At 32.8% G+C, this 22,531-nt stretch overlaps 1 protein-coding gene across 2 annotated transcripts; it reads right to left on the bottom strand.

The window, feature by feature from the left end:
• Window positions 1–13,749: 13,749 nt before the first annotated feature.
• On the bottom strand, window positions 13,750–17,779 carry LOC107630116 (G-type lectin S-receptor-like serine/threonine-protein kinase At4g27290). Of its 2 annotated transcripts, none has more exons than XM_016333156.3 (8): window positions 17,204–17,779; window positions 16,170–17,113; window positions 15,825–15,974; window positions 15,146–15,300; window positions 14,837–15,047; window positions 14,516–14,753; window positions 14,271–14,421; window positions 13,750–14,189 (listed from the first exon to the last, which is right to left on the bottom strand). In XM_016333156.3, the coding sequence occupies exons 1-8, from the start codon at window positions 17,533–17,535 to the stop codon at window positions 13,881–13,883; spliced, it is 2,490 nt and encodes an 829-aa protein (XP_016188642.1). In that variant the 5' UTR covers window positions 17,536–17,779; the 3' UTR covers window positions 13,750–13,880. The 2 variants fall into 2 exon arrangements, with proteins under 2 accessions (XP_016188642.1, XP_016188644.1); XM_016333158.3 differs by having other exon boundaries at window positions 15,146–15,291.
• Between the last annotated feature and the right edge of the window lie 4,752 nt (window positions 17,780–22,531).

The raw sequence follows: 22,531 nt of genomic DNA, 5'->3' as shown, positions 1-22,531 counted from the left end.
ACAAAAGGTGAAATTTGTAAACATACGACGTAGCAGAGAGTTGTGGAATCTTGTTTCACGTGAAAAGTTTTATTGATATTAAGTTTGTGACTACTAAGATTTGCAAAATATTTGATGAGGTTGAGAACCTTCGGATGAATTGATCGATAAAGTACGATTGAAAATGTTGAAGATAAGTTAAGTTGAAATTTGAATAGTTGAATATCTAAGTTGGTACGAGATCAGTGTGCGAATGTTAAGCACATCGTTTTAACCCGAGCCTGTTTTATAATCTATCACCACCTTGCCTTACCACTACATGTTTGAACCATGTCGTCATTTGCATCAAGCTTGCTTTGTAATTTCTATCTTGCAGTTACACTCTTACCCTTATATCTTTATGCTATATAATAATCAAAGTATTTGAAACTATATAAATATTAATGATAAGGTTCTTTGCTTTCTCATAAAGTGTTAAAACCATGTAAAGTATTTTGTAATACATTAATTTTCGAAGACGAAAATTTTTATAAGTTGGGTAGGGTGTAAGAAGCAGAAATTTTGGAAAAAATTTTAAGCAAATTTCAAATTTATTTATTTATTAGAGATTTTATTTTCAGAAATTATTTCATTGAAAATAATTAAATCAGATTTTGATAATTAAAATATAAATTTTACTTAATTTCATTATTATAAAATAATTTTCTATACATAAATTATAAAATTTAGCAGTTGTAAAAGAATAAGAATTTTATATGATTTAGTTTAAATAATTGAGATTTTAGAATTTAATATTTTAATTTCATAAGCAAAGAAAATAAATTATATCATCTCTAATTTTAAATTAAGATACTTGATTAAAATCTAATTAAAAAATTGATAATTAAGTAATATTTTTTAAAGTAATTTCAAGGGATTTAATTAGATTTCGAATTAATAAAATATACCTAATTTGATTAGAATTACCAAATTCTAATTAACCCAAATATTCCCAAATTAAACCCTAACCTCCCTAATACTAACAGCACTGCCACCACCCCCCAAACCCTCAGCCACCCACCCATTCACCAAAACAAAATAAAAAAAAGAAAAAAAAGAAAGAAGAGGGAGAACGGAGAAGGGACATAAAGGAGAGGGGGAAACTGAGAAGAAAATGTGGGAAGAGAGGAAGAACGCGTTAGCGCGCGGAGGGTCTTGCCGCCACTGTCGCCGCTAGTCCAGCCGCGTGCGAGAGAGAGAAGGTTCGCAGATGAAAGACGCAGCGGGACGGAAGAGGACCCACGCCCTCTCGTCGCCGTTCACGGGGGCCACGAGTCGCGTCGCTGTTGTTGAGGAAGAAAGGAGCACGAGTTTCCGCCACCACCGTCGCCGGCGATGTCGCGAAGAGGAGAGAGAGAGATCGGGTAGAGGGAGAACGATTCGCGCCGCCAGCTGCGTCCGCGGGAGAAATCGCCACCGTTCGTGTCTCCTATCGCTGTCAGCTTCGCGCCGAGCTCCCATGGTCGTCGCCACCGAAGCCTTCACCGTCCTTGCCGCTGGAGTTGGTCACCGGAAGAGAAGAGGTGACGGTGGTGGGAGTTGCCGTTACTATTCTATCTCTGCTCATTGAAGGATGCTGGAAAATGCTGTTGCAGTTGCCGGAAGACGCTCTTACCATTCCAAACCCCATCTGGTTATAGTTTTGGTACTGGCTCGATTTGTTTAGGCTGGTTTCGGTTCTTCTGAGTGCTGGAATTGCCGCCGCTCCTCCGTTTCCATAGGTCCCCTAATTACAGTAAGCTATTCCTCGTTCCGAACATCCATAATCGTCGTTCTGTTATAAGTTACTGAAGAATTTATGGTGGTATTTGTTATATAATTGAGTTTCGATTATTATATGTGCGATTAGAGTTGATGTGCTTGCCGGGAGTTGTCACTGAAGCTGTTGGGCCCGCCGTGGTTGCACCCAGGTTGCTGCTGCGTCACCGGAAACCACAGCTAAAGCCTCTGTCTTCTTGGGTTTCTATTGCTGCAAGTTACTTAGTTATACGTCGTCGCCGAAACCAGGCCAGATTTACTGGTAATTGTTTCTTCCTTTCTTGAATTTGTTCCGCTTCTATTTTGTTCCACTATTCTTATTATTGGTGGTGTCTCTACTGCCTTAATCGCTCGGAGTGATGTTACTGCCGCTAGGACGGATGTCCGGGTTTGATTTCTGTTCTTTTTCTGTCGCTGGGAGCAGACACCAGAGCTGTTCTTAATGATTCGGGTCGGGTATCTTTTTCGATTCTAGGCTTTTTACATATTTTACTGTCTTTTCCATGCTTGTTTTGATTTGATTTTTGTATATGTCTTTGTCTGGGTTTCTTGAAACAGTTCCAGCTACTGTAATTGCAATTTGTAATAATGCAATCACTCTAAGAGGCGTCAGAGTTGTTGCTGTCCTCGTGGGGTTAATGTTATCGCCACTGCCATGAATGAAAAGGAAAGGGAATTGTCACGATAAGTTATGCGGACTCGGCTAACTGAGGTAGGGGTTTTTCTTAAAATCTATTTTACATTACAGAGTTGTAATAAATAGATATTGATGCAAAAAGATATACTTCTATGATTATATTTGTCTTGTGAATGTGATGGTTTATTGGACTGAATTATTGGGTGCTTGATTGCGTGAGTGGTGTATGGTTGTTGATAAAAACCGATTTGAAATGTTATTTACTTGATTATTATGAAAGATGGATTTTCTTGATTTTGAAGTTTACTTGGTAATATAAATGAATCGATTTTGGAAATAATTTGAGATATGAAAATAAATTGATTCTGGAAGCAGTTTGATTTTGAGTTGGTCTGATTTTTATAAATGATTTAATATTTGAGCTGATTTGATTTAAAAAAAAAGAGTTTTATTGATGGAATTGGTTTGATTTGAAAATAATTTGAAATTGGAACTGGTTCAACTCTGGAAAATGTTTGAGATTTGGAAATGGTTGAGAAAATGTTTGAGAAATGTTTGGATGGGACCCGAAAAGGGTGGCAGTGTCCGAGTTTTAGAAGAGATGCTGCCGAAATTTTATAAAATTGGAAGTTTTATTTAAAGTAATTAATTGAAAAGATTTGTTTTTAAACGTTATATGTTTTAAGATTGATTTATTTATCAAAGAAAGAAATGTGTTTTAAATTGGGATTGTTGATGGACGGAATGGAAAGAAGGATGATGAGGATTTTCTTTGAAATATGGTTTTTGAATGAATTTGGAAATGAGATTTGGATTGATGAATGATTATGATGTTAAGAATGTTGAGATATGGATTGAGAATGTTGAGATACGATCTTTGAATTATTCATACGGCTTATGAATTTGAATTATCTGAGATACGAGGTTCCTGGATAAAGTACCATGGCTTGCCACCACGTGTACAAGGTTGAAAACTCGATACTCTATTGACCCTACGACGTAAGTGTAACCGGGCTCTATATAAATTCCTGGGAATGTTACTCCCATTGAGCAATATTGATTATTTGAGAAAAAGCTATGCCTAGACTCTTGGAGATGCATGTCGGGGGACAATCTAAGTACAATTCAGACTTGTCGGGTTGGCTGGATAACCGATAGATGAGCCTCACCAGTCATAGGACAGGCATGCATCATATGCATTTGTATGCTTTGCTTGGGTTTGAACTTGTTTTGGTTTGCCTAATTGCTAAACTGTTCTTAACTGCTACTTGAACTATTTGCTATAACTGCTACCTACTTGTGCTTTTCTTGTCTGTCTTGCCTGTGTTTGTCCTGACATGCTACATTTAAGAATGAATTTTGGTGCTGAATTAATGATTGTGTTGTTGAATTGCATGGTTGGTTTCTAATTGATATTTTCTTATAAGAAAGGAAAGGTTTCGGATTTCTGAAAGAATAAACATTGTTTCCTTGAAAAGATTTTGAACGATTACGTATTGGTTTTTAAAAGATTCATAAGACAATGATAACCACTGAGCTTGAAAACAGTTTTCTTATAAAATATCTTCTTATGACAACTTTGAAATTCCGTGGTGAAACCGTGTGGTTAGGTTCTCTCCCCCCTGCAGTTTTACCTTTTCAGGAATCGGATGAAGAAGCATTAAGAAGAGTTATACTGCATTTGGTTTATATGTTATTGTATTGATTAGATTATTTTCTTCCCTCGCCTTTGTTATTACAATTTTGTAAGAGGGATAGGAGTTATATATATATATATATTGTATTATAAGATATTATATAAGAAATCTTGTATATGAATCTATGGTTGCTTGTTTTTTTTAAGATAAGGTATTTATTTTCGGTTTTCAAAGAAATCAGTGATACGGTGTTGAGTCACAGGTTCCTATTTTAATATTAAGTATTTAAAGTAGTTGTAATACTTCTTGCTGTCAGAATGACATAGCCGGAAGCGTGACATTCTGGTAGTGAGGGTGTTATAGCTCCAGAAGACCTACTTCCTAAATATTTTGGTGATAGAATCTCACTCTCCTGATCCAATCCCTACAACAAAAATATAATTATTATGAGCACAAGAAATGCAAGAAAAAGGCATATATTGATATATATTTTAGGTTTGATTTAATTTATAAGAAAAGAAAAGAAAACACACACAAAAAATGTTACAACTATTATTTCTCATTATTTTATTTAGAGTCAAATGCTGGAAATTAAGAATGTAGGTCCAAAAATCCTAAACTAGTTGACACTAGGGAACACATTACGACATTATCTACTAAGAGAATTAGCACAAAAAATGATTATCCAGACCAACAAACGTAAATTCTTGCTAGACATTTGGGAGAAGGAAAAAACCGAAAGATATGTCATACAAACCCCGCTAGGATGTTTGGTTTCTTATTGAAAACCTCAAAATCATGATTTGGACAAGTGCTATAAGAGAATAGCTTTTCAGTTTTGCCAACTCCATAGTTTTGCAGTAGAAACCAAACATGCTCACATAATCTTTGGAGTTTGATTAGACCTCAAAAATCTTTGGAGAGGAAGCTCAATCCCTTGAAAATATATGGTTCATAACTTTAATCATCTTTGTATCATAAAATTAACACTCCCTAGTAACTGGCACCCACACTTGAACAGCATTACAAAATAATTCATAATTTTAGAATTCATCTAATTCCAATCTTACAAAATCCACTTAAATAAAGCACCAGAAGATCCGACAACCATCTACATTTTAGCAATTATAAAAGAATTTAGTAATATATGAGGAGCAACAACAATCCCAAACACCATTCTATGCAGGCTGTAGCATATTAAAGCTATAATTGATACAGGAAACTATATCAATATTCAATATATTTCTTGCAATGTTTTTAATTTATGAATTAATCCATAAATAGCTATAAGATTATAACCTCCTAATCTAACAACATTCCATTAATGAATTGAGGAAGGATTTCCTTACTATGAACCTAAGAAAAAAACTGAAGGAGATAAAGCAAAGGAAAAAAAAAGAGGATAATTGTATTTGTACCTGTGAAACTTGTTGAGTAGAGAACATTCCAGCCAATTATATTGGAATTTTATCTCCTTCCTTAGAAGCAATATAGGAGACTAGCGCTTGCAATATGCGCCAACATCATTTGAAGAACCTAAATTTATTTGACTAATCCTTGTAGTGTTGTTCTTAAAAGCAACTGTTGGAACAGCTCCCATGCCTAAACCTCGAACACGACTAGGGTGCTCTTTCCCAAAAACTACTCTAAGAGCATCAAGAGGAGAATTAACAGTTGATTCTGTCGGTTGTTGGCTCCTATGTGCTTCAATCTTCTCCTACATATATAAAAAGAAAGAGAAAGAATAAAAAATAGTATTATCTTATAAAAAAGAAAGAAAAAGAAATACAAACAAGTTACTTATTGCACTTTAGTCTTACCGCTATTTTTTTTAGCATTTTCATTAACATAACTTCCATCTATTTTCTTGTGAGTGATGTCCCACATTTGAACCCTACTAACTTCTTTTCCCATATCTTCCGTCTAAAATTGAAGAAAAGTAGAAAGACTCGATCAAAAAATAGCAGCCTCAATCATGTATATATCATTCATCTAATTATTATTTGAGATAGATTAGATATGCAAAAAATTAAGAGATGATGCATACATTATATTTGAGATAGATTAGATATGCATGCATTAATTGATTACCAATTCAGCCCTTCTTCTTGTAATTGATTTAGCACCTGAAGTATGAGAAATTATTTGTTTTTGCCGAATTTCTTGATTCCTCTTACAAAGATTCTGCAAGTTAAATTTGGACACAATTAAATAGAGGCAAACATGCATTCAACATATAACAAAGCTTATAAAAAGAGAGCCAAGAAAATAATAATAATAACAATAATAATGGTTTCAAGAGAGCAAAAGAGTGCGCAGCACTACTGCATGAGAAGCTATCATTGATTCATTACCAACTCTATATAAAATAAAATACAAGAGCAGGCAGCAGCAATATCTGCTTCATATAAGGCTTCTTAGTGGGTATGCCTAATAATTATATATATTCCAAAGGATGTAAAAAAGAACAACATTTAACTAGGAGAGTAAGTACTTACCTGAGTTTCAGGCTTCAAACGATATTCTACGAATAAAGCCCATTGATCAGGAGCAATATCTTCTAGTGCATTATTTATGATCTTGGTTTTACTCAACCTCGGATCATAAAAATCATTCCAAAGCTTTATCATGTGTCTGAGACGCGTGTGAGGATCTCCTGATACTTCTCTTCAGACTGCTGCAACTGCTGAGCCTATTGGTGAAGGCTCTGGGTGAGCTCCAGCACCTGCTCCCTCAAATCAATGTTGTCCTTGGGATCAACGGGCCAACTGGTGGCAGAGGCGGATAAATGTCTCAGTGTGGAGATGCGGAGGTTGTCGGTGAAGAACGATCCTAACCCATAGACGCAGTTCTTATATGGCTCAGATGTGGTCTTGTGCCAAAGAGTGTCAGGATCGACTTCATCTGTAGTGGAGTTGTCATTGTCGTCTCTGGTCTACTGAGATTGCTGGGTTGTAGCCTCTGCCAATCTCTGCATGTAGGACTTCTATATAACACATGTTATGATTAGGATTGCAATTAATTGAAAATTGAACTTTATACCTTATAATGTTTACTCACATAACGATCCGCAACCCGCTAGTCAGCTAATCTCTCTTTGTTCTCCTTTAAGGTGTGGGTGTACTTGAAGGTCTCCGCCGTCGTCGCATCATGACTCAACGACTTAGATTACGCAGGTTGAAATAACACGTTAAATCAAGTTATAATGACATTATATTTCAAAAACAAAACGAACTTAATAACAAATTGAAACAAGTTACATACCAGCCTAACCTTTGTCTTCATAAAAGTCGCTGACCCACTAGTATACTTTGACGACCTGACCGATGCTCTGTTAACTCTATTCGTGAGATGGTAATGCTTGAACCCCTGATTAGTCTCCCAATGGACGTACAATGCCTTCTTAAGGTCCTAGCGGAGCCAAATAGTGAGGTGGTCGTGTCGCTCACGTATGTCCTCCATCATCTGCTATAGCCTACCCTAGCCATCCAATGGTCGAAAATCTTCCTGATCATGATGTTGTGCATCTTGTCCCATATAAATTTTTCCTGCACAAAGAACGTTTAGCACTAGTTAATCGAAATTAAATACATAATTAAACAAAATAGAAGATATAAACTAAGTAAGGTTTGAATATGTAGAGTTTTTACCACCCACTTCTGGAACCATTGCTCTCTGGTCTCAGCAGGGATCTTTGTGTAGCTCGGCCACGTATGGTCATACATAAGCTTGATGACATTAGCACACTCCTATGTACATGCATTGTTATTTGGCACAAACCTATCAATGGAAAACTTAAGATTAGTAGTTTACTAAAAATTATTTAAAGTAATCTATAAACTTCATTATATTTAGACTTTTTAAAAATTTCGACAGAGTTTCATCTATAAATAGAATGCACCACAAACTCTATCTGTCAACAATGAACCCTAAACAATTAACAAACAAACTAATATGGAATTATATGACTTAAGCAGCAACATCCATCAACAATCAAGTAGTATGCATATATAACTAAATATCTTAACAATCTAAATCCATTGACCTAAATCTAACCTATCTTAAAAATCTAAATCCACTAAAACTAGAAAATTGAGTGTAACTAAACTAAACTAACTAAATAAAATAGTATGCATATAAAAGACTTCAAATAGTACTCACGTTATCAAACCATCAATCCAAATTGTCATCCGTCTGGTGGGAGCTGGTGGAGGGCCATCTGGCTGGGATCAGTGAGAGGATTCTGGCACCACGGTGTCTATCACTGGAGGCATCATCATCGTCGAAATAGTGGGCTGCTGAGCAGATGGAGGTGGAGGAGGAGTCCACTTTGGTGAAGCAGCCAGACGACTTCCTTGTTGAGAAGGTAGCGCAGCAGCAGGAGCCACGTAGTTGGGGTTAGGGACCATTATGAACTGCTGATCCCATGCATCCAAAAGATAGAATATGTGAAATTTGAAGGATGAAATTTAATTGGGCTAAGGACCAAAATTAATTTCTCAAAAATCTAAAAAGGTACTTAGGTATTTAGTCAATTAGAGATATGTTAATAAAATTGCAGTAAGGTTGAAAAAAATTCAAATTTTGTTCAAAAAGGAGAATTTGAGATAAGGTCTCAAAATACATAAACTTTCAAAAATTCATATGAATAAGAGCATGCTAAATTCAAAACATCTTCATCAAATTTAAAGGGCTATGGATACAATCAAGCAAGAGAAGATTGACTTAAAATTTCTTCAAAGTGAATCCAAAACTTCTTTAAAAAGGTTTAAAACCAAAATTCCAAGTGTATTCTTGAAATCGCAATCTCCCAAGGATATTCAAGAAGATTGAGAAATGCAAGAAAGGAAATCCATTCACATTTCAAGAAAGAAATTTAAATCAAGGAATTTGAACAAAATTCACAAGGCATGACAAATCGAACAAGTTCTCAGCTGATCCGAAGAAATACAAAACTTTTAAAGAAGGACATCCCAATCAATATCAATTTCTTAAATATTTCAAAGACCCTTTTGATGCATCAAACAATTTCAAAATTACATCAAAGAGTACATGAGTCAAGAAGAGTTTAAACATACAAAGGCAGATACCCCCAAGAAATTTAAGTAAACATAAGCAGTTAGGATCAAACAAGAATGCATTTGAACAAGGGATAGTGTTGGAAAATAATCAAACTACTTTTCAAGAAAGAAATCTCAAACAAGGACTTCAAGGCACACCATGAAAGAATAAGTCACATGTCATCAACAGAATTTCAAGACACATAACAAAATAACCTCAAAAATTAACTCCTAACGTCCTCAAACCGTGAAATTCGTGTTATCTATTACTTCTATTTCGCCTATGATAACCTGTTAACTTTCCCGTACACATAAACTATCAACATTTTGGCCAGATGTAACATCAACAGTTATGCAATGATAAGCTAACAACGTTAATCAATAGACAGTCACGTGCATAAAGCTCTAATTCTTGTTATCTGTATAAGGCCTACAACATGACAGACACTCAAACTATGCAATGAAGTATAGTCAGTCCATTTTCAAGGCTCTAATCAGGATGAACTGCTCTGATACCATAATGTAATACCCTAACTTTAAGCACCTCATGATCCAACTAAAAGTCCAGGCGCTACCTACTTAATCCTTTAATAACATACTATATTTATTTAATATTGAGGCTTCGCGAATATAAATATATTTTTTTTTAACTATGAAAGCGAAAAAGTCTTTACTTTAAATCTCTTAATCACACAATTATATCCACATAATATTAAATACATAGTATTTTTACGATTCTTCAAATACAAGTCCTACACCTCTAAAAACCGAAACAATAAACGACGAAGGAAAAAATAAAATCTAAAACTAAACCAAATACAGAAAATGAAAACACATATACTTAAAACTCTGTAGTTCGGTCGCGGCTTCGCGCCAAAGCTTCCTAAACCTATCACTGAAAAAAAAAAGTATGTAGGGGGAGTGAGAACATCGTGAAATACTTACAAATAGAATTAATTTCATTATAAAAACAGTTTATCCGTGAAATAATCTTTTGGAAAAGTTTTGTGTAAAAAATTACTTTGAAAAGTCGTAAAGAAATTCCTTTAGTTTACAAATCAGTAAGGTGAATAGTTTAAAGAAATGAAAAGAACCAAAGACGTGCCTAAGGACTTTTACCCATCAACTTACATCACTCATTCATATCCAACTAATACATAAATTAGAATAATAAGGTAGCACCTAGTCCATCCTACCTCAACCTTCATTAACACAAATCAGAAACCATCCTCATCACACCTCCACTAAAGAAGGTCTCTCAGATAAACATACACATTCAAATCAAACAAAGAAATCACAAATAGAGCATAGATACAATAAGTAAGCAAGTAGCAGATAGACACAGTTAATCATTTAGGCAAACCAAGATAATGCATATTCAAGCAAAACATACAAATGCATATGATGCATGCCTGTCCTATGGTTGATGAGCCTCATCTGTCGGTTATATAGCCAACTCGATATGTCCTAGTAGCTAACAATTGGACAATCCCTCTATGCGCGCATCCCCAAGCTCAATAATTTCCATGGAAAAATCCCAAGCTCAATTTATCCATAGGTGAGACAACCCAAGCTCAAATATATATATATATATATATATATATACATATATATATATATATATGCCCATAGGAGAACCCGGAAAGTTAAAGTGCCCGGTCACATCTTGTAATAGAGGATCAACAATGTCTCAATTATACAAACCAAATAGAATTTTAATTCATTATTCTCAATGTCATCATTATTTATCAATTCATTTCTCATTAAACCTCAAATTCATCATTAATCTCATCATCACTATCATCACCTCATTCATTATAATCTCAATATTTACTTATCTCAACTTCAATCAAAACTCTCAACATACTCATCAACAACTCCGCCAAAACCGTACTCCGCACCTCTATCATTCACTAGGTGAGGCTTGGGCTGTTTCATACGGCTTGCGGGTATTAGGGCTTTAAATACAACACCCTAAACTTGAGGTCAAGGCTGTATACTAACTCAAAATAAAACAAAATCTTTCATAGCAAAAAATAATCTAACTCAAACATGGCATAACCTATTCAATTTCATTAAATCATTTCTCTAATTAGTCACTTTATAGATTGATAAGCCAAACTTCTCTAAATCCTCAATTTCAATATAATACTCCCAAAGTCCGCAACCATTATCACAAGAATTCTTATAAATCAAAACTCAACTACATTCTTCTCCAAGTATCTCTCCTTCCTTCAAGTCCATCACCTAACTCTATTAATAGTATTTTCTCTCATACTTCCTAAACCCGAACCCGTGATTTGATAATGTAATTTGCCTTTTTAAAATTTCAACTAATTAAATAAATATCTTTTTGTCGTTATTTAAAATTAGATAAGTTAAAATCATAATCCATTTTAACAAATCAAAATCATAGAATCAGTGGCGGAACTTGAAACCAAATTTTGGAGGGGCCAGATAGAAAATAATTGTCAAAATATTTTTGATATGAACCACATTTAAGATAAGTTCGTCTAATCTCATCTCTCTGGTTTTGGGTGATATTGCCAAATTTAAAGTTATTTTTCAAGATCTCGTTCCAAAAACTTAAGGCTAAAGTCATCAGATGTAACTTTTTAAACTTTTGAAAGTTATATCTCACTTTCTTCGTAATTCATTAAACTAGAAGAACTATCTACAGGTGTTGATATTGTAAAAGTTATATGTTCTCTTTCTTAAATATTAGTCTTCTTCTTAAAAAATGTATCAATTCTTTGATTTTTTATTATTATTTTATATAAAAATTTAAATATATATTCTGTAAAATATGTAAAGAAGTTAGAAGGATAAATATTAAAATTTAAAATATTTATTGAATTTTTTTATCAATTTATACAAATACAATAATATTAATACTTATTGAATATTCTATTATTTTTATCATATAAAAATTAAATTAAATAAATAGTAAAACATAAAATAATATTAAATTAAATAAATAAAAAATATCTAATTTTTTATATTTGAACTTAAAGATAGAGAGATTGTTGTTTATTGAACTTATTAGATACTTTAAGTCATAATAAAATATTTAAATCAATTGAACTATTTTTTATCTTTTGAAAAAGTACTACTAAATTTTTATAAAAAGTTTGGGGGGCCATAATTCTCCTTTGTCTGAACTAAACTCTGCCACTACATAAAATACCTTTCTCATTTAAACCAAACTTTTAAAACTCTTTAAATTTTTTCAAAAATTTCAGCAAAACCTCCCCTAATAATCATTTTCACGTTGGTTATTCAGAATCAATCATTTTCACCAGAAATTCAAAAAAAAAAAAATCAATAATCAAATCAGCCACAACTTCAATCACAGTAGAACGAAAATCATTTCAATTACAGATATTAATTCATTTGCATTAATTCACTAAACTCATTTGCAACTCGCCGGCCACCATGACAGCACCGTTGACAAAGCACGGCAATTAGCTGCTCTGTGCGTCGCGTCTCTTCCTCTCTCCTTTGTCCAATGGCGACGGCGACGACAAGGATAGATTCTGGTGGCGATATGAACGACCTCAATAGACGGTGGTGGCGGCTCCGACGACGACGACAAGGCGCGGCGGTGGCTGAGCAGCGACGGATGGTGGCGCAACACCTTTTTCTCTCACCTGCGACCTCTCTTTCTCTCACTTGCGAGCTCGACGGTAGCGGCTATGGAAGCTCCTCAGACGGCTGCTTCGCGGCGATGATGGCGACGACGTCTCCCTACTCTCCTTCTCTCTTTCTCATCGCGGCCCTCACTGTCGCCCCATCTCTTCCCGTTCTCTGCTCTCTCGGATCTTTCTCTCCTTTCCCCTTTTCTTTCTTTATGTCCTGTCCCGTTTCCTCCTTTTCTTTTCTTTTTTCTTTGGATCCCAGCCGTGTGTGTGTTAGGAAGGGGTAGGGTGAGTGGCGGTGAGTGTGGGTAGGGGTTAGAGTAAAATTAGGGTTTTGTTTTGTTAGGATTAGGGTTGGATCTGGAAATTTTGGGTGAAATTGGAGTTTGGTAATTTTAATAAAATTAGGATATATTGTATTAATTTAAAATCTAATTTAATCTCTTAAAATTATTTTAAAAATAATATTTAATCATCAATTTATTAATTGGCTTTTAATCAAGTATTCTAATTTAAATTTAGAGATGATATAATTTATTTTTTTTGTTTATAAAATTAAAATATTAAATTCTAAAATCTCAATTATTTAAACTAAATCATATAAAATTCTTATTTTTTTACAACTACTAAGTTTTATAATTTAAATATAGAAAATTATTTAATAATTATAAAATTAAATAAAATTTTTAGTTTAGTTATCAAAATTTGATTTAGTTACTTTTAATAGAATAAATTTTAAAAATAAAATCTTTACTAAATAAAAAAATTAAAATTAATTAATAAAATTTTCGAAAATTTTGAGTATTACAGCATCAAAGACTGATAGCAGTGGTTGCGACAAATGCCGGTAAAAGACTGCTGCTAGTAGTAGTAGTAGAAAATAGAAAACTAATATTAATTACTAGATTGATTACTATATATCTGCCTCAAATATATTTGCTAACAGAATAAACCAACAGTTTTTATAAGAGAAAATTATAACTAATCTATAACTACTTGACTTAATTTAAACTAACCTTTATTTTCAATAACCGCTAGACCTTTAACAATATGATGAATTTGTGATGAATGTGAATTAGAGATACATAAAGTTTTCACATTCTAGCTAAGCAACACTAGAAAAATAAATACTTTATCTGGCCTCTAACAATGTCACAGTTATTTCATTAGTTGAAGAATTAGTCTTATTTTCAGATGAAGTATTTCCTTCATTTATTGACATCCTTTCTATAATGAAACCAGGTTCTTTTGGCTGAGGCAATGTATTCTCACTGTTGAGCATCAAAATCACTGATGCCATGTTTGGCCTATCCTCAGGATGCAATTGTACACATAAAAGACCGATATGTATGCAACGTAGAACTTCTGACATTGTAAAGGCATCTCCTAAACAAGCATCTACTAGTTTCATTGGAGTTTCCTCTTTCCATAATCTCCATGCCTGTAATAATAAAACTCAAGAAAAATATTTATGATATTCATGTTTCTTATATAGGTAAAAAATATGTCAATAATCACTTACATGTCCAAGAAGATTAAATCCATGATTAGGATAAAAAACTCCTGTATTTTTTCGTCCACTTACCACCTCCAATAATATTATTCCGAAGCTAAAAACATCAGATTTGATAGAAAATATTCCCTCAATTGCATATTCTGGTGCCATGTAGCCACTTAATAAAATTAAACAAATTGAGTTATTTTTGTGATGAAAGAATATGTAAAAATTTGAGAAACAAATCAATTTGCTAGCTAATAGATACTTACTATGTCCCTGCTACCATTTTTGTATTTGCTTCTATTTGATTTCCAGTAAACATTCGTGCCACCCCAAAATCTGAAATCTTTGGATTCAATTCATTGTCCAATAAAATGTTGCTTGTCTTAAGATCTCTATGTATAATTCTCAATCTTGAATCTTGGTGAAGATATAGAAGTCCACGAGCAATTCCAAATATGATGTTAAATCGTTTAGGCCAATCAAGGAGCTCCCTTTGAGAAGAATCTGTAAAGTTTGTTAATAACATTAGTTTAATAAAAACTAAGATAAATTCTTCTTAGAAAAAGCTATATTTGCGGAGACCATACCAAAAAGAAAAGAATCTAAACTTTTATTGGACATATATTCATAGATTAATATTCTCTCTTCTCCGTGGATGCAACAACCAAGAACCTTAACAAGATTGCGGTGTTGAAGTTTGGCACATAATATAACTTCATTCTTAAATTCTCTTGCTCCTTGTCCAGATTTATGCGCCAGCCTTTTGACTGCAACCTCTTGCCCATTGATTAATATACCCTATATACATTTAGGGAACAATCGAAATCGACACAATGAGTAAAAAAAAATAATTGGTTTTTAGAGGAATAATGTTGAATAGTTAATTAGTTACTTGCCATGTACACGGGCCCAAAACCACCTTGGCCAAGCCTCTTATCACTTGAGAAATTATTAGTGGCACGAACTATTGTTGTAAAATCAAAGAATGGAAGTTCAAATTTGTCTTCATGGACTTTGTCTCCCTCTTCTTGTGATATGTTTCCTATTTTTTCTTGAGCAAATCAACATAATATAGTAACAGCAGAGTAATTATTTTCGCGATAACATGTTAAACATAATTCTACATGAAGATTGAATTTTTAAGCCAAAATTACAAGAATAACGATTAAGATTTTGGTGTCTATACTATACATGGAGTCATGGAGATTGAATTCAAATTTATTTTGCATGCATGCTTCGAGATTGTATTTATAGGCCCCGAGTGTATGTATTGATGTGTTACTCTTTTAGGACATGTCAGACTAACATAAGCTATTGAAAATAAAATTAAATTGGTTGATTCTTTCGTTGTCTTTCTTTTTTTTTTTTGTGGGGGGGGGGGGGGGGGATCAAATTTTCTTTTTAAATATCATCCGCGGAGTATTATGCAACTTCCATATGAGTGTTTTCAAGAACCATCTCATATGTTTTTCTAAGAAATAATTAAAATATGCACTAATTAAAATTGAGATTTAATTTCATCTAAGTCACTTCGCCTTGAGTGAAATAATTTTTCAGTCAGTTGAGAATCTTTACCTTTAAGCTTTCTTTTCCTCCAATAACAGTAACTGAAAATTAAAACAATCATAATAACCAGGAGAAAGCTAACTGGAATTGCCACAAGAAGTTTTTTTCTTTGTCCACCCTTTAAACTTTCTTCATTTGCAGTAGTTTTGTTGGAGGAACCTATTCAAAAAAGTGTACACATAATAAACAAAGAAGACTTTATATGTATTAAATAACTTTCATAAACAAGAATGTTAGATGATATTTTTTCTAATTTATTTTGTATATGAATTAAGATTAATCAACTTCTTATTTTTCATTCAGAGTATTAATTCCCTAATATTCTCCTTTATTCACAGGAGATATAATATATACCAGTTGGTGATACAGGCATCCGAATGTACAAATCTTGGCCCGAAACTGAAGCAACCCTGAGATCCATTAAATCTCCAAACCAAATCTGACACCCGCTACCTTCTCCTCTGATATCTAAATTTGCATAGGCAGTGCAAGAACAATTCTCCCAGCACTTGACCCTGCAATCATCAAGTGTCAAATTCCTACTCACCCAAGACTTGGTAGTATCTGGCATTTTCAACCCACTAAATTTCTGAAAACCATCTTTGTTTTTCGCTTGACACCTCCATTCTTCACTTTGCACGCATCCTTGAGTCCAGTCCAATGCGTCCCAGTTTCTGAATAGTTTCGGCTTGAAACCTGTTAGACACTCGCAGGGTGGTGACTCATTCACAAGACAGTTACCATAAGCACCACAAAGATTATAGTTATCACAATTGTCGCGAGGCACGGATGAATATAGCCGCCAAGTCTGGTTCTCTGGGATCCAATTATAGCGCTGACGTGAATAAACCGATTCGTTTAGAATGACTCTTGTGATTACTGAGCTGAGGTTGTATGTATAAAACACCTCATCACTGGTGGACACGAATTCTAATTGGAAAAGCGCAGTGGTTTTGCCGCTAAATCTTTCCCCATTCCATGGACCACTCCTATAGTACTCTGTAGTGTTTTTCCACATAACCAACTCAGGAGTGCTTCCAAGTACAAGTCCCCAAGTTAAATCTCCTGGAGAAGGATCATCCCAATTCTTCCATGCTGATAACTGCCTATTAAGGCCACTTTTCAGATTCCAACCAATCTTCATCCCTGGTAAAAATGTATCGGATGGATAGTCAAAGCTCTGCCATAAATAGTTTTTGAAATCCTTGTCTTTTTCTTCTCTTAGGACCAAGTTCCCTGAGTTTAAAAGTTGCAAAATTGGTCTCACTACTTGCCTCTGTGTTGTGGAGTTTGCTGACCTATGTTGTAGACACATAAATAAATTTAAGACACATACTGAGAGTACAAATAGAGTAATATGTATGCATTATGTTGCTAACCATACTAACCAAACAGGAGTTTTGTTATGGCTGAGGATCATAAGTCTTCCTTCTGAGTTGATGCTCAATTTACTGGAGTTGTCTTTGACCGGATTTTCACGGTTGGCAACCCAAACAACAGTTTTAACTGGAATTCCTTTGTACCAAATTCCAAGGTAGCGGTTTGAGTTATTACTGGGACTGAAGAAACCCATCTCAAAGCTTTCATCTTCAGAAACCAAGGTATTGCCATCACGAAGTGACTCAAATTGTGTTATGGTATCGGTTGGAAGTGATGATGGAGGGAATACTATAAGGAGTTCGGTTACGACAAATAGAAAGGTTCTGATGAATTTGGCCATCGCTATGCTTTAGGAAATTTTTATACACTCTATGAGGACCCTGAGGAATATTTTCCGTATCATCTATTAATTATATTTTAATCATATGGAAAACGTCTCTAGCTGTGCGTGCTATAATAGTGGTTAATGGGAAGATATTTTCAGTGGGTAGATGGTAGAAGAAGAAACCAAGCAAGTGGTTTGAATAATGGAATTATGGACCAATGCTTAATGCTAAACCTTGCAAGTTGTTGGAGAGCTGTTGGGAGTTGGAACTTTATTAAATCGTTGAATTTATATCCAAAAAAAAATTAAAAAATTAATCTCCACATACAAGTTTTTTTATTATACAAGTCTTACAAGTCCTCAATATTCCTTATCCCTAAAACGCGCCTTTTATGGCACGAATGTTTCACGCGCTTTTTTAACAGATTTTCTAATCAATCAACGCGCGAATATATAACTTCCTTTTTCGAAAGGATTTCGTTTCCTTTTTTGAATTCCTTCTGCATTTTCTTATCTTCTCTCTTCGATCTCTTTCGTGTGTTTTCTCTCCTTTCTCTTTCGCCGTTTACGTAAGTTTCTCTCTCTGTTTTCTTTCTTCGTTTTTCTCGTTTTCCATTGTTTTTGAAATCAAGCTTTGAAATCGTTTTGAAGATAATGAATGATTCAACTTCAGATTGTCAACTGAACCAGAGCAAAGTGGATTTTGAATTTGAATCCAATGAAGTTCCTAAGGTGTGGTTTGGTTCCAGTTAATAATTGAATATGAATTTGAATCCAGTTAGTAGGTTATGATTGTGTAGCTGAATAATGCGTGAACCTTGTCTGTGAAATTTTCTGTTCATTATTTCTTGTCTGAATTGAATCTAATGTACTAGTTCTGATGAATTTTTGCATTTTATATCAGACGTTCAAGTGTAAATCAGGAATATTTGGGTGTATTTCAGAAAAGTTTATGACTTTTCATCTCACTGAGGGTGAATTGTCTTATTGTTTTAGTTGAATTATTTTAGTTTTTGTTTAATGATGATTCATGAATATGATTTTTGTCATTTTTTATGATGGTTTTATAGTTGTATTTGCATTCTATAGTTTATGCTTGTTTTAATATGGTGTATTTTTGGTGTATTTTGCAGCTCCTCTGTGATGTTTGTGAGCAGTTTGTTCTCCACATACAAGTATTTTTCTCATACAAGTCTTCTTCACCTTTTATTGTTTTGAATCCAATCAAGTGGATGAGGTGTGGTTCAATTCAGAAGAAAAAAATGCAACATTAGAGGAAACATTTTTCTCTACAAAAATACTATTTGTATACTAAAATCAGTCACCAATGTATTTGTGTATAAATACATGTGTGGTTTAATTTATTTTCAATGTATATTTGTATTCCAGTATATATTTTATACTGGTGGTTGACTTTGGTGGATGATTTTAGTGTACACGTAGCATAACTCGATCATTTCTGTATTTGCAGCAAATTTGGGTGTAAAATAGCGATATTTGGGTGTAACACGAAGATATTTGGGTGTATTTTTATTCTGATAAGTTCTGCATAATTCAAAACTCTTCCTCTTCCTCCTCGTCTTCTGCTGCTGCTTCTTTTTTTTCATCATCATCACCATCTTCTTCTTTTTTTTCTTATTCGTCTTTTCCTTTTTGTTTTACCTTCTCAAGTTTCTTCTTGTTTTACTCTCTTAATAAGAATAAAAACAAAAAAATCAAACAAAGAAGAAGAAGAAACATATAATACTCCAAAATTACTTGAAAGAGGATGAACTTACATTCATTTAACTATAAGAAAGAAAGAAATAAGGAAAAAAAGAAGAAGAAAAAAAATACAACATCAGAGAAAATATTTTTCTATAAAAAAATGCTATTGGTACACTAAAATCAGCCACTAAAATCATCTACCAATGTATTTGTGTATAAATACATGTGTGGTTTAATTTATTTTCAATGTATATTTGTATTCCAGTATGTATTTTATACTGGTGGCTGACTTTGATGGTTTATTTTAGTGTACACATAGCATAATTCCTTTCTGTATTTGCAGTAAATTTGGGTGTAAAACGAAAATATTTGGGTATAACACGAAGATATTTGGATGTATTTTAAGGAATTTTGGGTGTATTTTTATTCTGATAAGTTCTGCATAATTTAGAACTCTTTCTCTTCCTCCTCCTCATCTTCTGCTGCTTCTTTTTTTTTCATCATCATCACCATTTTCTTCTTCTTTTTTCTTTTATTCATCTTTTCCTTTTTGTTTTACCTTCTCAAGTTTTTTCTTGTTTTACTCTCTTAACAAGAATAAAAACAAAAAAAATCAAACAAAGAAGAAGAAGAAACACATAATGCTCCAAAATTACTTGGAAAATAATGAACTTACATTCATTTAACTAAAAGAAAGAAAGAAATAAGAAAAAGAAGAAGAAAAAAAATGTTGCATTAGAAGAAACATTTTTCTGTACAAAAATGCTATTTGTACACTAAAATCAGCCACCAATATATTTGTGTATAAATAAATGTGTGGTTTAATTTATTTTCAATGTATATTTGTATTCCAGTATATATTTTATACTGGTGGTTGACTTTGGTGACTGATTTTAGTGTACATGTAGCATAACTCATTTCTGTATTTGCAGCAAATTTGGATGTAAAATGATGATATTTTGGTGTAATACGAAGATATTTGGGTGTAAAACGAAGATATTTGGGTGTATTTTTATTCTGATAAGTTCTGCGTAATTCAAAACTCTTCCTCTTCCTCCTCCTCTTCTACCGCTGCTTCTTTTTTTATCATCATCACCATCTTTTTCTTTTTTTTCTTATTCATCTTTTTCTTTTTATTTTACCTTCTCAAGTTTTTTCTTGTTTTACTCCCTTAATAATAATAAAAACAAAAAAATCAAACAAAGAAGAAGAAGAAACACATAATGCTGTAAAATTACTTAGAAGATGGTGAACTTACATTCATTTAACTAAAAGAAAGAAAGAAATAAGGAAAAGAAGAAGAAAAAAAAATACAGCTTTAGAGGAAACATTTTTCTGTACCAAAATGCTATTTGTACACTAAAATTAGCTACTAAAATTATCCACCAATGTATTTGTGTATAAATACATGTGTGGTTTAATTTATTTTCATTGTATATTTATATTCCAGTATGTATTTTATATTGGTGGCTGGCTTTGGTGGTTGATTTTAGTGTACACGTAGCATAACTCATTTCTGTATTTGTAGCGAATTTGGGTGTAAAACAAAGATATTTGGGTGTAACACGAAGATATTTGGGTGTATTGTTATTCTGATAAGTTCTGCATAATTCAAAACTCTTTATCTTCCTCCTCCTCATCTTCTGCTGTTACTTCATCTTCTTATTTCATATTGTCATAATTCTTTTTAGGAGGAAAAAATCAAATAAAGAAAAAAAATACATAATGTTGCAAAATCAAAAGAAGAATGAGGGGAAACACGACGATGAAAATGAAACACACGAAGAAACTGGAGGAGAAACACAAAGAAGAAGGAGAAGACAAACGAAGAAGAGGAGGAAGAGGAGAAACGTGAAGAAAAAATGGCAGTTGCGGTTTTCATCGAGAAAGAAGAAGAGTCGTTCATAATGGTGAAGGAGCGCTTTGGAAACGTGATGCGCGTGTTAACACGCTTTTGTGGGTGAGCGTAACTTCTGTTAGGTTTGGCCCAACTTGTAAGATTTCTAAAAAAAAAAAATTTGTATGTATAACATAACTGAAAATTAAAAGGTTAGCAAAGTGTACTTTTTTTAGTATTTTTAACTATTAAACTAATATTTTTAATTTAACAGTTCAAAAAATAATTTTTAGTCTATATTTTTAAATATTATTAATTAATTATTGATAAAAAATAATAAATTTTACTGGTCTTTTAATATTTTTGTTGGTATCCTACTATCCTTTATGGCTATTTCACAATGACGGAGCCCTACCTTCAACAAGTCAACACCGTTTATGTTGATTACTATACAAGAAAACATTCAGAGCCTAGTGGATCCTCTCCAGTAAAAAAAAAATAAATGTTGTTTAGTGTTTAATTTAATTTTTTATTATTTAATTTTAGTCTCACTTAAAAAATTAAAAATAAAAAATCACACTTTATTCTATCAAATATTTTTTTCATTGAAAAGAATCTATTTCCCGAAAAAAGTAACATAAGAAAAATAAATATTATTATCACTCACAATATTTATTATTATTTTTTAATTCTATTGGATTTTCTGGTATATTCTTTTATGATTTTAATCTTAAATTAATTAATAAGATAGTTTATCGTTATTTATAGTTAAATTAAATAAAATAATTTTTTTCATCACATAGAACTCAACAGATTAATTTTTATTTTAGTATATATAGAAGTAAATATAATATTATAATAGAGATAAATATATTTTTTGGTGACTAATAGAGATAAATATATACATACACAGATACACTTACGTAATTATTTTTAATAATTTTGAAATTTTTCAATGGGGAGAAATGCTCCCCTTTAAGCCTCGCCCTCGAATAGGTCCTCGCATGATTCGTACGCGATAATACGAATTGACATGATATATATATATATAAAATGAAAATAATTAAATTTAAAATCTTTTATTATTAAAATTTTTAAAAATTAATTTGTTAAATTAAATATAATTATATTTTTTTTTGAATAAAATTGAAAACAGAGTAAGAAAAATGTCTCTTTATTGTTGTTAGTGGGTCTGAGTCTGATTATAAATATATTTTCATAACTATTTATATACTATTTATTAAAAATATTTAATGTTAATTATTTAAATTAATTCAATATCTATAAATACATATTTCATTCTCATTATATATATATATATATCAAGAATACTCTTTTGAGTTATAGTTCGGCCACGTGTCTCTGCAAGTTTTTGTGGTCGCTAGGAAGGTTATTCTCTGAACTCGGATTTGAGTGTGGAACTTGCAAGAAACATTCCGACGTTCAAGTTAGTAATCTTATCAATGA

This window comes from Arachis ipaensis, chromosome B3 (assembly GCF_059453495.1).
Source record: "Arachis ipaensis isolate K30076 ecotype BB chromosome B3, ASM5945349v1, whole genome shotgun sequence".
In the NCBI taxonomy this organism is placed as follows: domain Eukaryota; kingdom Viridiplantae; phylum Streptophyta; class Magnoliopsida; order Fabales; family Fabaceae; genus Arachis; species Arachis ipaensis.
This window is presented reverse-complemented; position numbering and strand designations above follow the sequence as displayed.